The following is a 13,020-nucleotide window of genomic DNA, read 5'->3' on the forward strand; positions in this document are numbered from 1 at the left end:
GTACAATATGTGGGTCTGATATCAGGTAATTCTTCCCCCTACAGCCAGAAATATCAGTAATGTCTTTCTTTAAAGGAGTAGTCCAGTGGTTACCCAGTGGTGAACAACTGTATTGTCCCTTATGTGATCATTGCAGATCCTCTTGAAGTAAACAATGAAGGTCCCTGTTGGATGACTGAAAGCAGAAATCTTGAAAACTGCAACAAACTGATACATAAAATATATTTGACAATTGTAAAAATTTTATTAAATTTTTTTTTACTATATTTACCGAACCCAAAACATGCCTTTAAACAATAGTAGAAGCTCGAAATGGTTAAGGTTATTCAGGGCTGGGGAGTCTGAGTCGTGGTATCAGAATTAAGGAAAATATCACAAAATAAAAAATATTTTTTATTCATTATTATTATATAGTCTTGGTATTTCCGTGTTCCCCTTTTTACTACAGTAAATTTGTAATTGATAGTTAATATGCAAATCAGCTCATCACACCACCTTCACAGGTAGTGTGTCCTGAAAACAGCTCAGGCTCCAGTTAAGAAGTCTCATATATTTGCATATTTTTTACCCAGGAGCCCGCGTAGTGCTATATGGCCTACTTGAATCTCCGTCTTACACCAGAAGTGGTGTCCTCTCCCTGAGGAAAGTACTGACCCCGTTTAATTGATAGTTAATATACGTGAGCTTTGTATGAGTTGAGTTGAAGTGTCAGGTGTTTGGCCTACCATCTGTATGACCCTGCTATTATTATTGCATTATTCTTTTTTCATATATAGGCATTCGTTTCATATTCTCCATTTACCAATTCTCCCATTCTGACTTACAGGGTCATTGCTGTAACTGCCAGAGTGACTGGTATGAGGATCTGGACATTTCTCATAAATTTCTACAGTTTGTTTATTTCTTGTTTTGTTCTTGGTCATTGATGTAGAGTTTCCCTTTTTGCCAACATTTCTGCACTGGCGATTTCCCTTTCACATAATGAATGAATGGTTGGATAATCTGTTTCCAGTAAGGTCATAGGAAATTATGGCTGATGTGTAATGACATGGGTAAATCAATGGCACAGAGTGTGGGTAGCAGGTTTATATAGTTATTTAGTTACACGATGGATAATGGCCCTGATGGTAACAGAGTAATGTACTGTAGTATTATGTGACAGTGGAACCGGTTGGCAAAAAACGCAATAGGGTACGAAGACAATTGTATAAAGGTTCTGTCCTGGCTGTTTAATAGTATTGAAAAGGACTAATACACTACAAGCCAAACTGATGGCCTTAGAGCACAAAAGGTGGCTTTATAGTGAAGAATGATACTGGCGATAGTCACATTTTCCTGAATTTCAATGGATATTTGACCTCTGATGACCTCTATGTGTGCATTATCTCTTCACTACATTATCTTGCTGAGGCTGTTTGCTGATCTGTTGACGCCTCTTATTTTGGCGATGCCCTATAGATAGCAACTTAATCCTTTGTGTCATCTAGGCTTTGTAGTGAAGTATATGACAGAACAAATCTCTTGTACTGGGACCATTTTCCTGGATGTTTTTACCTTCTCGCTCAAGCATTTGCAATCTAATGATTTGCCCTGTTTTGAGAGTAAGGTTGGGTTCACATATGCCCGGCATCCTTCTCAGCCTAAACTTGCTGTGAATTATGCCACAACTGATGTCAAAAGAGCATCATTTGTTTAGGATATGATGTTCATTATTGTGCATGCTGGATAGAGGAATTCAGCAAGATGTGTACCCCTGTCCAGCACCCATGCAGTGCCCAATGAGATCAGCTCTAGCATCAATTTCGCTCTGTTTCTTTATCTACAGTCATGGAAGGAAACGCTGCCAGACGCTGGATATATGTAAAGGGGGCTTAAACTGCTGATCACCTGTAAAATCATTCAGCTATTACTGACATTATAAACCATGCAGTCCTTAACAACCAATTGGAAACCATTGTGAACTGCATGTTTGTACAGTCTTTAGCTGCATTTCAAAGATTCCGCTGAGCAATACCCCACCCTATGTTGGTCTCGATAGATGTTTTGGCTGTGGCAACCATTTTAGTGCTCATCTGAACTGTTGCTTACCTGTCAAGAAAATGCTGTTACCTACTCATATACGTGTCTCTGCCCTCAGGCTGGTTTAAGTATTATAGTAAGGGCCCATGCACACTATGGATTTTCAGTCTGGAGAGTTGGAAAGTCTGTAGTGCTTAGCCAGCCTATGTTGGAGGCATTTCGGTTATGTTCATATGTGTCAGTTGTAATGTGGCAAAAAAGCTGCAAAAACCACAAGCTAATACCAGAGGCTTATTGATGGCATGTGAAAACCTTTTTTGTATGTGTTTAAAGTGTACCTGTCATTTGCAAAAAACATTTTATATCATGTAGCTATTATATGTATATTTGTAATATACATTGGTTAAAAAAAATTGTGTTTATATTAGGGTAAAAAAAAATCCCTGCAGCTATCGTCTGTGTGTCTGTGCGGAGACAAAATACAAAGCAGGGCTCTGTACACTTAGGACAAGCAGGGCTCTGTACACTGAGGACAAGCAGGGCTCTGTACACTGAGGACAAGCAGGGCTCTGTACACTGAGGACAAGCAGGGCTCTGTGCACTGAGGACAAGCAGGGCTCTGTACACTGAGGACAAGCAGGGCTCTGTGCACTGAGGACAAGCAGGGCTCTGTGCACTGAGGACAAGCAGGGCTCTGTGCACTGAGGACAAGCAGGGCTCTGTGCACTGAGGACAAGCAGGGCTCTGTGCACTGAGGACAAGCAGGGCTCTGTGCACTGAGGACAAGCAGGGCTCTGTACACTGAGGACAAGCAGGGCTCTGTACACTGAGGACAAGCAGGGCTCTGTGCACTGAGGACAAGCAGGGCTCTGTGCACTGAGGACAAGCAGGGCTCTGTGCACTGAGGACAAGCAGGGCTCTGTGCACTGAGGACAAGCAGGGCTCTGTGCACTGAGGACAAGCAGGGCTCTGTGCACTGAGGACAAGCAGGGCTCTGTGCACTGAGGACAAGCAGGGCTCTGTGCACTGAGGACAAGCAGGGCTCTGTGCACTGAGGACAAGCAGGGCTCTGTGCACTGAGGCTCTATGACATGCCCCTGGCTCACACAGCAGGCTGACTGACAAGTCAGGAGCCTGCACAGAGCCCTGCTTGTCCCGCCCTCACTTCCTGTATCCTATATAGCTGCAGGGACAGCATTTTATCACACAAAAATAAACACATTTTTTAACCTATGAATATTACAAATATAAATATAATGTTATTATCTATATAATATTAAAAGTTTTTGCAAACAGGTACACTTTAAATTTTTTTTACTATTACTGTCCACATAAATGCAGCAGATCTACAAAACAAGGCATAGGGCAGTGGTTTCCAAACTGTGCCAACGGCTGTCCAGGCATGCTGGGAGTTATAGTTTTGAAAAATCACAGAACAAAGGCCACACTTACTGGTTAAATGTTACTGATACAAGGGAAGGCTTGGCACCTAATCGCATTATGATGCAGATCAGCCACAATGCTATGTAGGGGAGTTGTAGTTGAGGTTTTGCAACAGCTGGACATCCACTGACTTAGGGCATACAATGTTTTTAAAAGGCTTAATAATTCTTACCATTCAGATGTATTGGAAATGTGTAATGGTGAAATTTCATCAAACAGATCTAACCAAGAAATGACTGAATAGAATTTTGCAGACTCAGTTTATTGAGGTGAATGCTTCATGTCATAAAATGGCGGTAGCAGATTGCACGTCTCTCCCGTCTGGTTTCAGGGGACTCATCTGTCCTTTCCATGCTCTACAGAGCGAAGCAGATGAACTTTGCTCCTATAGGTTTGAGGTGTATGTCCTAATCTCTCCAGATGATTACACTTGTGTTAATCATTCGGAGAGTTAATTATTACACATAGGGATGGCTGCTGAGAGCCGGCACGGATACATAGCCTGGCTGGATTATCTCTAAACTGGTTATCCAGATGTCACGTATCAGGCGGATCTCCCTCATTGTCTGTGAATTTGGAAAGCACATTTATTTTCTTAGCAAATCTGCTTGCTTTTGAGGAAGAGTTTTATATAACCTATTTTATAAAAATCTATACGTATACTTGTATGTCATGGGTGTGCCCAAATTATACCATAAAGTACCAAAAGGCATTGACATTACATGGCTCAAGCAATGCTGCCATACAGTGCCAAAATGACTGCTTAATACTACCATATCATATATAAATAATTAGGTTGGTTTCACATATGTCCATCTCAGTGAACCTAGCCTAAAACTGCCCGCCACTGATGACAAAAGTGCGTCAGGTGTTAAGAATCCGACGGCCATTAATTTTCAGGCTGGATTGGGCAGCGCAGAAAGATGTGTTCCCCTGTCCGGCACCCATACCGTGTGTCTAACATGAAATGCCGAATGAATGCAAACTGTCCCATTTAAATGAATGGGACCAGTTTTATCATCAGTTACCTTTCGGAGCATTTTCTACAGCACAGAGGGAAGCACTCTTGGATGACGGACATATGTAAAGGGGACCTAACACCTCTCCTAGTTCTCCAATTCTGAAGTCTAGTGATGCTAATTCAACCGGGTCCTCTAGTTAGGCCTTGCTCAGAATCATCTTGAGGTAGATGCCTAAGTACATAAGCCCCTTATACCCTTGTGTGTCTAAGAGATATAATATATACAGTGATCCCTCAACTTACAATGACCTCAACATACAATAGTTTCCACATAAAATGGTCTTATCTGTAACTTGAAACCAGACTCAACATACAATGCTACGGACAGTCCAGATCTGTGAAATATGTCAATGGCTGGAAGAACCAACCAAACAGAATGGGCATTTTACTGGTAAAACCCCTGTATTACTTAAGTGCATGCACTGACTGTCTGTCTGTTAGCGCCTCCCTCCAGTAAAGGGAGGTATCACATGTTCTGTACTACTTTTTACCTGTTCCAGGGTTAGCTGCTCCTTTGGACACCAGGTAAGGGTGGCTCCATTTAACTTTTTTAGGACATTGCGTGTAGGGATCGACCGATTATCGGTTTGGCCGATATTATCGGCCGATATTCACGATTTTGGACATTATCAGTGTCGGCAATTACCTTGCCGATATGCCGATAATGCCCCGCCCCGGCCAGAGACCACCGACGAGACCACCGCTGCCCCATTGCCTCCCCCATCCCCGGTTTTATAGTTACCTGTTCCCGGGGGCCCGGGGTCCGTGCTACTTCTGGCTCCTGCGGCGTCCTGCGCGCTGCGCAGCGCAATGACAAGTGATGTCCTCAAAGCGACGTCACCGTCAGTGCGCACAGTGACAGCTCAGGACGCCGCCGGAGCCAGAAGTAGAGCGGCCCCCGGGCCCCAGGAACAGGTAATTATAAAACCAGGGATGGGGGAGGCAATGGGGCATCGGTGGTGGTGGTTGGACTAGGGAGGACCCCAGGACAGGCAGGGTGAGAGAAGCGGCTGGCGGCGGTCTCTGGCCCCGCAAAAGACGCTGCAGTTTATTGATTTAAAGCGCCCGCTATCGGGAATAGCCGATAACGTAATTAATATTGGAACCAATTAATATTGTAACTTGAGGGTCCACTGTATATGTGTGTGTGTGTATATATGTTATGTTATGTATGAGCTATGCACACAAATAAGTGAAGTGAATTCTCATTGAGGTAATTTAAAAATGGTCTTCTTGGGTAGGGGGTCTTCTGAAAGGAGATGGACAATATTCATAATATGGTGGGACAATGGAAATCCTAGGAAATCAGGTCTGGTTTTACTGTAAACATATAAACAGTGTTTTTTTTTTTTGTTTTTACCAACCAGCATGTCTCCAGCTGTTCCAAAACTACAACTCCCAGCATGCCCGGACAGCCGAAGGCTGTCCGGGCATGCTGGTAATTGTAGTTTTGAAACAGCTGGAGGCATGCTGGTTGGGGACTAGTGCATTAGAGCCATATATAGATAACAACTCATAATGCTTTTACGTTTAGCCTCTGATTATTGAAATGACAAAGACAAAATTCGCTCTGTATATTGTGAATTTCCAAGCGGTTTCTTGAAAGGGCACAGCAAATCAGTAAGGCAGTAAGGTTTTGTCCCCTGATGCCAGGACAGGAAAGGATTTTCACGGTTTGTTAATTACATTTCGTTAAACTCTGTAGAGCATCAAAGACTAACACATCTCTTTCAGAGAAAGCCGTGTCTCTGTGGGCTGGTAAACTTTCCCATATTGGCGCTACAGTAAACTGGCTCTGCGTGGTGTGGAACATCCCGAGTTCGGGAGACTTGGCGGACCGGGGGTGATCTTTGGAATAAAGCCTGCTGAATATTCATAGGGATGAAAACCAGCTGGTAATTGAGTACTCAACTATGATTAGGAAAATGGCCAAGAAATAATGAAGATTATATGGATCTAAATCCCATTTTCCTTAGCTGAAGGATACATTCATGGATCACTGCTGTGTCTTTTGCTTTTTCTTCTTTTTTTTTTTTTTTTTTTTCCAATAAGCTTCTTTCCCACCTAACACAAGATTTGGTCCATGGGCCTGCAGTTCTTGTTCTCTTCAAAAAAACTAAAAAAATATATTCGGTTACATTGCCTTCAACCCAAGATGGTTGAATATATTGGGAAATTTGATGGTTCCCAGCAGTGTCTGGCTGCCCACCATACTATATTAATGAGGAGGGTGGGTGCTATTAAGGATTGTGGGCACCTCCTATTTTAAAATATTTTGTGTTTTCCAACGTAATTGTAGAATTTTACTATTTCGCCCTTTCCGTGATCAGTCCAGACTAGTGTAGTGTACATTGTGCATTCTTTGAAATGGCTTCAAAATCTGCTCATTGTCTTGAAGTATCTATGGAATCTTCAGAGGAGATCACAAAGGGAGGCACACAGTCAAACATAAGGAGCAGGTACCCAAAGAAAGGCTGAAACAGGACTTCTTGGTCCCTCAGTCCTGTGTCCATTGTAGGATTAAAGTAGTAGTCCAGTTTAGAATAAAGGTATCCCTTATCCAAAGGATAGGGGATAAGTATCAGATCGTTGGGGGTCTGACTGCTGGGACCCCATGCAATCTTATGCCCGCTTCCGCCGACTCTCCACATGCATGGTGCGGTTATCGACACACCTGTCCTCCATGCATCTCTATTGGAAAGCCAGAGATACACGAATACAGCACTTTGGCTTTCCCAGAGAGATGCATGGAGTATGCGTGCTGACCCCCCAAAAAGGAATGCTGGAGCAACAAGCAGGAGATTGTGGGGGGACTGGGAACCTTCCTGCGATCTGACACTTATCCCCTGTCTTTTGGATCGGGGATACATTTTCCTAAACTGGCCTCAACCCTTGGTTCTCATGCAAGAGTGATTAAAAACTAAGAATTTTACAATTCTACTTCCACATTATATCTGTACATAGCTTGGATCTTAGATCATGGCACTGTAGGGATTTTGATGGCCTAATAGACTAAAATCAGTCATAGACAAGACATTAATATTGAATGTAAGGCTAGGTTCACACTGCGGAATCTCCGGGCAGAATGTTTCCGCCCGGAGATTCAGAGTGCGACCAGCGCTGACTTAATCAATCGGCACTAGGACCGTGTGGACACTGTAGTCTCCAATAGACTTCAATGTGTTCCGTGAGTATTTCCGCCTGAAGAATGAGCAACGCCATTCTTCAGACGGAAATTTCCAAGCGGATTTTTGACGTTGGTCAGAAACAATGGATGAATTAAAAGCTATGTGAGAAAATATTATTTCACTGAAAACGTAGTAGATGCCTAAAACAAACTACCAGCAGATGTGTTTGCTAACTTCCCCAGTAAGTCAGTTTAAGCATGCCTGGGATAAACATATATCTATATGAAAAAAGATAAAAAAGAAAATAATATAAGGGCAGACTAATGAACCAGCGGTCTTTTTTCTGCCAAAATGGTCTGTTTCTGTGTAACCTGTTTTTTACGACATGATGAGCTATTGGTATTTTTCCTCTTCCTGGTGCATCTGGACCTACTTAACTGTGCTTCGCTTTGTTTGTATTGTAAGTCTACAATTGGTTGTACATCTATTGGTTCTTTTATGTATGCCTTTTTTTTATATATATATTTTATATATCGATATTGGATAGCGTTTCATTAAATCTGTTCTTAAAAAACCCAAAAACAAAATAACTGTGTTTATAATTGCAGATGTTTATACAAATTCTAAATGATTCCATAAAATTCAAAGCCATTTGGCCGTGAGTAATTTTTATTGCTGAATCGGTAATAGGATAGAATGGTCTTCCTGTGTTGCTTTTCCAACTTCAACCACAACTGATGTTTGTGTTTTCTAATAAATCTGTATTCGGAACAAATGTGAAGCACACTTGTGAAGCAGATGGGCCAGCACCATGTTATTACAAGACTGTGTTAGTAACAAGGAAATAGAAGGAAGACCTTGACACAATATGGGAGCAGCTCAATTCACAGTATTGGTTGCCCAGATATGATGTCCTGCATCATTTATAAAATTATCGTGATTAGTAAATTTCTACAGAGAACTCATCTGAAGCGACAATATTTGTGTGCTTCAGTAAATAGACATTTTGTTTTTGTAAAGAGTGTGTTTTGTTGCCATTCTCTATCATAAGGGCTTGTTTCCATGACAATTTAGTCCTCCGTTGCACATATACATTGGCAACCTGTTGAAATCTGCTGCTAACCTATATGTGCATGGAAAGCCATTGGCCCAGTTTACTTTAATGGCCCAAACATAGCTAATGGCTACACTCAGGTCCAAGCTTTTGAGTCTCAGTAAAAACATGTGTATGTGTGGGAAATGACCCGATTGTAGTCACTACGTGATTACATTCAGGCCATTGAAGTGAATAGGGCTCATAGCTCTCTATGCCACATATACATTGGCAGCCAATTTTGAGAGGTTGCCGACATACGTACAACGGAGGGCCGATTCCGAATCATGGTGTGAACCCTCCCTAACCTGTAAGACTATACATTAATAATTATTGGAGCAGTCTTGCTTATAACACTAGTATCAATAAACAATTTCCTTTAATATTATTGCATTTGTTTCCTCCAGGTACTCTGGTTTCCCCTTACACTCTAAAATATACTTCTACGGCTGCTTTTGCTTTTTTAAGAAATTGGCTGTAGGGTGTGTTTGATATGAAAACAAGATTGTAAGCCACACGGAGGGCAAGATGGTGTGAGTGGTGCCAATCCCTTCCCTCTACAGTGATGTAGAATATGTTGGCACTATATAGGCTACAGAAATATATCCTCTGGTGGTTAATGCTTATATTGTTTTTTAGGTGTAATGTCAGGTTATGAGTAGCCTTCAGTGAAGCAGTAAAGTGCTATAAAATAAAATTCTAAAAGTCTCGAAAGCTGATCATACAAATTACACTTGTGTTGGCTGAACCCACTGTTTTCCTAGTTGCTGAGTATCTGTGTATGGGGGCCTCCCAACTGGATTGCAGCAGTCTGATTTTTTTGTTCTTAGGGATAAAAGTCACAGCCAAAACTATCTGACAGCATTTCTTTCTCTTCTTCCATTCTGAACATATGCACTCTTAGCCAACCCTGCATGTGTATGGCGGGATCGGGAGAGGTAACTGTCAAGGGAACGAGCATTTATCTATCCCCTATCTTATGTGTATGGCCAGGTTTAGTTCTATACTTGATTTTACAAGTGGTATAGGCCAGACGGTACAATATCATTACACGTATTGTACAAATATAAGCTTAGTGCTACTGAATCATTTTTAGGAATGTACCAAAGCTTTGTTCTGCCACTATTACTAAAATTCTCCACCACCTCCGCCACCACCACCATGGAGTTTACCAGCAGTGCTTTAATGCTCAAAGCTACAAGTAACATGTGCACTTCTTTATTTCCTCTGACAAGTCACAACTGGAAAATGTCAAGGCTGTTCAGACAAGCTAATGAACACTAATAACAGAATGCTGTCTAATGTTGTGAAACACGGCATGAAAGATGACAAAGGTCAGGCTGCATTTGTGGATCTCGCCTCACAGGAGGCCCGGGCATTGAACAGAACAATTTCGTCTAAGGCTGGCTCTTCATTACTCTTGTCAGCTTGGTGCGTTCATCTTCTAGTGAAGAGTATTCGAGTTGCTGCAGGTGGTTTAGTGTCACAGGTTACTGTAGTTATAATCTATGGCTCTAGCTTGTCACTCCTGCCATTGCTTGGTACAGTGTTTTTGCTCATGACCTAGTAAAATCATTTTATTTTTATGAATTTTTTGTTTTTTTAAATGATACAAAAGAGCTTGTTTTGGGGTTTTGGGAGAAAGAGGGAATCGATATTAAAAGAAAACACAGGTTATGTAGGTTTTTTGATATGGCAGTGAAAAGGAAGTTTGGTACAAATGGAATTGGGTTAAAAAGATAAGATTACACAGTATGCCTTCCATAGTGATCCTGCCAAAGCCACATTTTTCCATGATGGAGATTTTACTAATGGAAATGGGGCCTTAAGCAAGATTCCTGAATATGGGTACAAAAAGGGAACCTGAGAGGCGGAAGTGTGGTGAGTAGGTTTAGGACTGACAGGGTGGAGGTCCTGGTGACATTAGAAAAATATTGTGATGACCTATACAACCCCTATCCCTTTTGTTTATACTTACACCAAGTTGTTCACTCAGCTGGCCAGATATCTTTAAGGAGTTTTATAATCCTTCCCATTGGTTTAGTTGACATCTCTCCTATCGGGAGGGGGAGAGGGTCATGTTTTCTTTCAATTAGCCTAGTCCTTTAAGCTCTTTTCCTTTTAACTGCAGAATCATTTGCACTTTTAGATGAATGCCAGTATTTGTTTTAGACTGGGTTTACACCGCATTTTGGGAGTATATTAGCATCCTGTCAAATAGGTATGCCAAAAAATACCTTGGTGTACTCCCAGCATGCAATTATGGGTTTAATGAACCAAACTGGTCAATAAGTGGCTATAATTCATTTTTATAAATGTATACATTTATTATATAATATAATATAAATTAGCAAGACTCAACAGCCCAGCAGACAATGCATAATAAAGTATACTGTTGGATAACTGGAATTTGTACCAGCACAGTTGCCAAAAGTGTGATAAATGGCTCCAATGTGAGTATGGCATCCCCCACATATGTTGCATAAGTACATTTGTTCTCAATACAGTTTGGGCTAAGTTTCACACAGGAGCATTGCAGGTGCATTTTTGTATCCGTATTATGTCACAAGTTCCAGCCTGACCACAAGTCTAATGACTGGAACTGACAGGTGTCATTTGAACCCTGAGACCCACGGCAAGGCTGGTGCTTGCGGACGTAGTACGAAAAATGTGTCAGTAATACCCCTATATGAAACCAGCCTTAGGCAATGGCTTGTGGGTAATTGTAAAGAATACATATGCTTACATATTTTAAGGATGCTACGGAGCACGCGACTTACAGCCAAGCAATTATTGGTTGTCATGGGCTACAAAACTAGTTTTTCTCTAAGGCTGTTTTGAATGCATCTAACCGGCTACATATCATGTATTAAATTGGTGACTACTAAAACTAACCACTGGTATTTCTACCATAAGGACCTTCTGTGACCAGTATATACGTATGTTATTATCACGTGTATATGGAACTTTTTAACACCTCATCTGCCACATTGTTAATAAACTCAACAGAAGGTTCCACAAGGTCTGTGTCGCAGACTTTGGAACGGAGCAGTAGTCATGCTGTTCAACATATTGATATGGTGTTTCTGAGCCAAAGATCTGTATCTGGCAGCACACGGAGTATGTGCTATGGAGCTGCCGGAGGAAACGTGAAGTTGCTTAGTTGCACAGGGGAATAGAGATCACCTCATGGTTATTAATGAACTGGAAAACTATTCAAAGGACACAGTTTATCCTGCGCCGCTCAGTCCTGAATAACTTCCCACCGGGTATCAATTGATTGGAGCGGCACATGTGTTGGCGAGGGGATGAATGCCATGAATACTGGCTTTGCTTCTCTTTTATTCACCAAATTTTCCAGCTGTGAAATATTTTTCCTTACATATATAAATGTATATTTGTCTGCATTTACAACCAATGGCAAATAGTGTAGTGTTTATGTTTCCTATTCTTTGTTCAAATGTTTGTTAAAAGTTTTGAAAATAAATATTTCTTTTAAATCTTGTGTGTTGTAAATGATCACATTATAAAACACCTGATCAATATACATATATATTGTGTTTGTAGGATCTCCAGAAAGGACGGTAAAGAGGTTTCAGGCAGATGGAATCAGCCATTACACAACCCTACTTCTCAGTAAAGATGGCAGCACCCTATATGTAGGGGCCCGGGAAGCCCTATTCTCTCTAAACAGCACAAACTTTGCATCTCAGTCAATGGTAGGTGCTTGTTTTTTTTTTGTCTATGAACAGTGGATAACCACCTTGTCTCCCATATTAATACAGTGATTCCTTAATAATTTTGCAGTTAACATGGAAAGCAGAAGACAGTAAAAAGAAGGAATGTACATTCAAGGGAAAAGATGCTCAGGTATGTTCTGCTATGATCAATTATTGTTTGCTAAATGCCCAGGGCTGGTGCAAGGATTTTTGCCACCCTAGGCAAGAGCTAATTTTGCCGCCCCCTTGACTCCACCCATTGGCCTGCCTTTTGACGCGCCCCACCTTATTACTGGGGTGACACCCTGTAACAAGCCCCCTCCTCATGTAATTAGCTTACTACTGGGGTGAAACACTGGTGATGGAGGGGCGTTGACGCAGTTGTGATATCATGAGGCAGAAGCCGCAGGACCAGAGCGATCATGTCTGGAGCACAGGCCGCAGATGAAAGCAGTATTCCTTCAAGGCAGACAGACATGATCGCTCAGGAGCGCCATCACTGCACACTGTCCAGTGGCATCTCCAGCTTTTAAATTTTGGGGGACACACTGAGGTCCAGGAAAATAGTAGTGGGGGAGGGGGAATTATAATAAAGCT

At 41.7% G+C, this 13,020-nt stretch overlaps 1 protein-coding gene across 2 annotated transcripts in view; it reads left to right on the top strand.

Annotated features, from left to right (window-relative positions):
* Nucleotides 1-13,020, top strand: part of SEMA4B (semaphorin 4B) — a 284,324-nt gene that overhangs the window by 246,570 nt on the left and 24,734 nt on the right. For both annotated transcript variants that reach the window (XM_056572013.1, XM_056572014.1), the window contains 2 exons: nucleotides 12,272-12,423; nucleotides 12,512-12,574. In XM_056572013.1, the coding sequence (XP_056427988.1) occupies nucleotides 12,272-12,423; nucleotides 12,512-12,574 (215 nt within the window). The remainder of the gene's footprint in view (nucleotides 1-12,271; nucleotides 12,424-12,511; nucleotides 12,575-13,020) is intronic.

Source organism: Hyla sarda, chromosome 4 (assembly GCF_029499605.1).
Source record: "Hyla sarda isolate aHylSar1 chromosome 4, aHylSar1.hap1, whole genome shotgun sequence".
Classification (NCBI taxonomy): Eukaryota; Metazoa; Chordata; class Amphibia; order Anura; family Hylidae; genus Hyla; species Hyla sarda.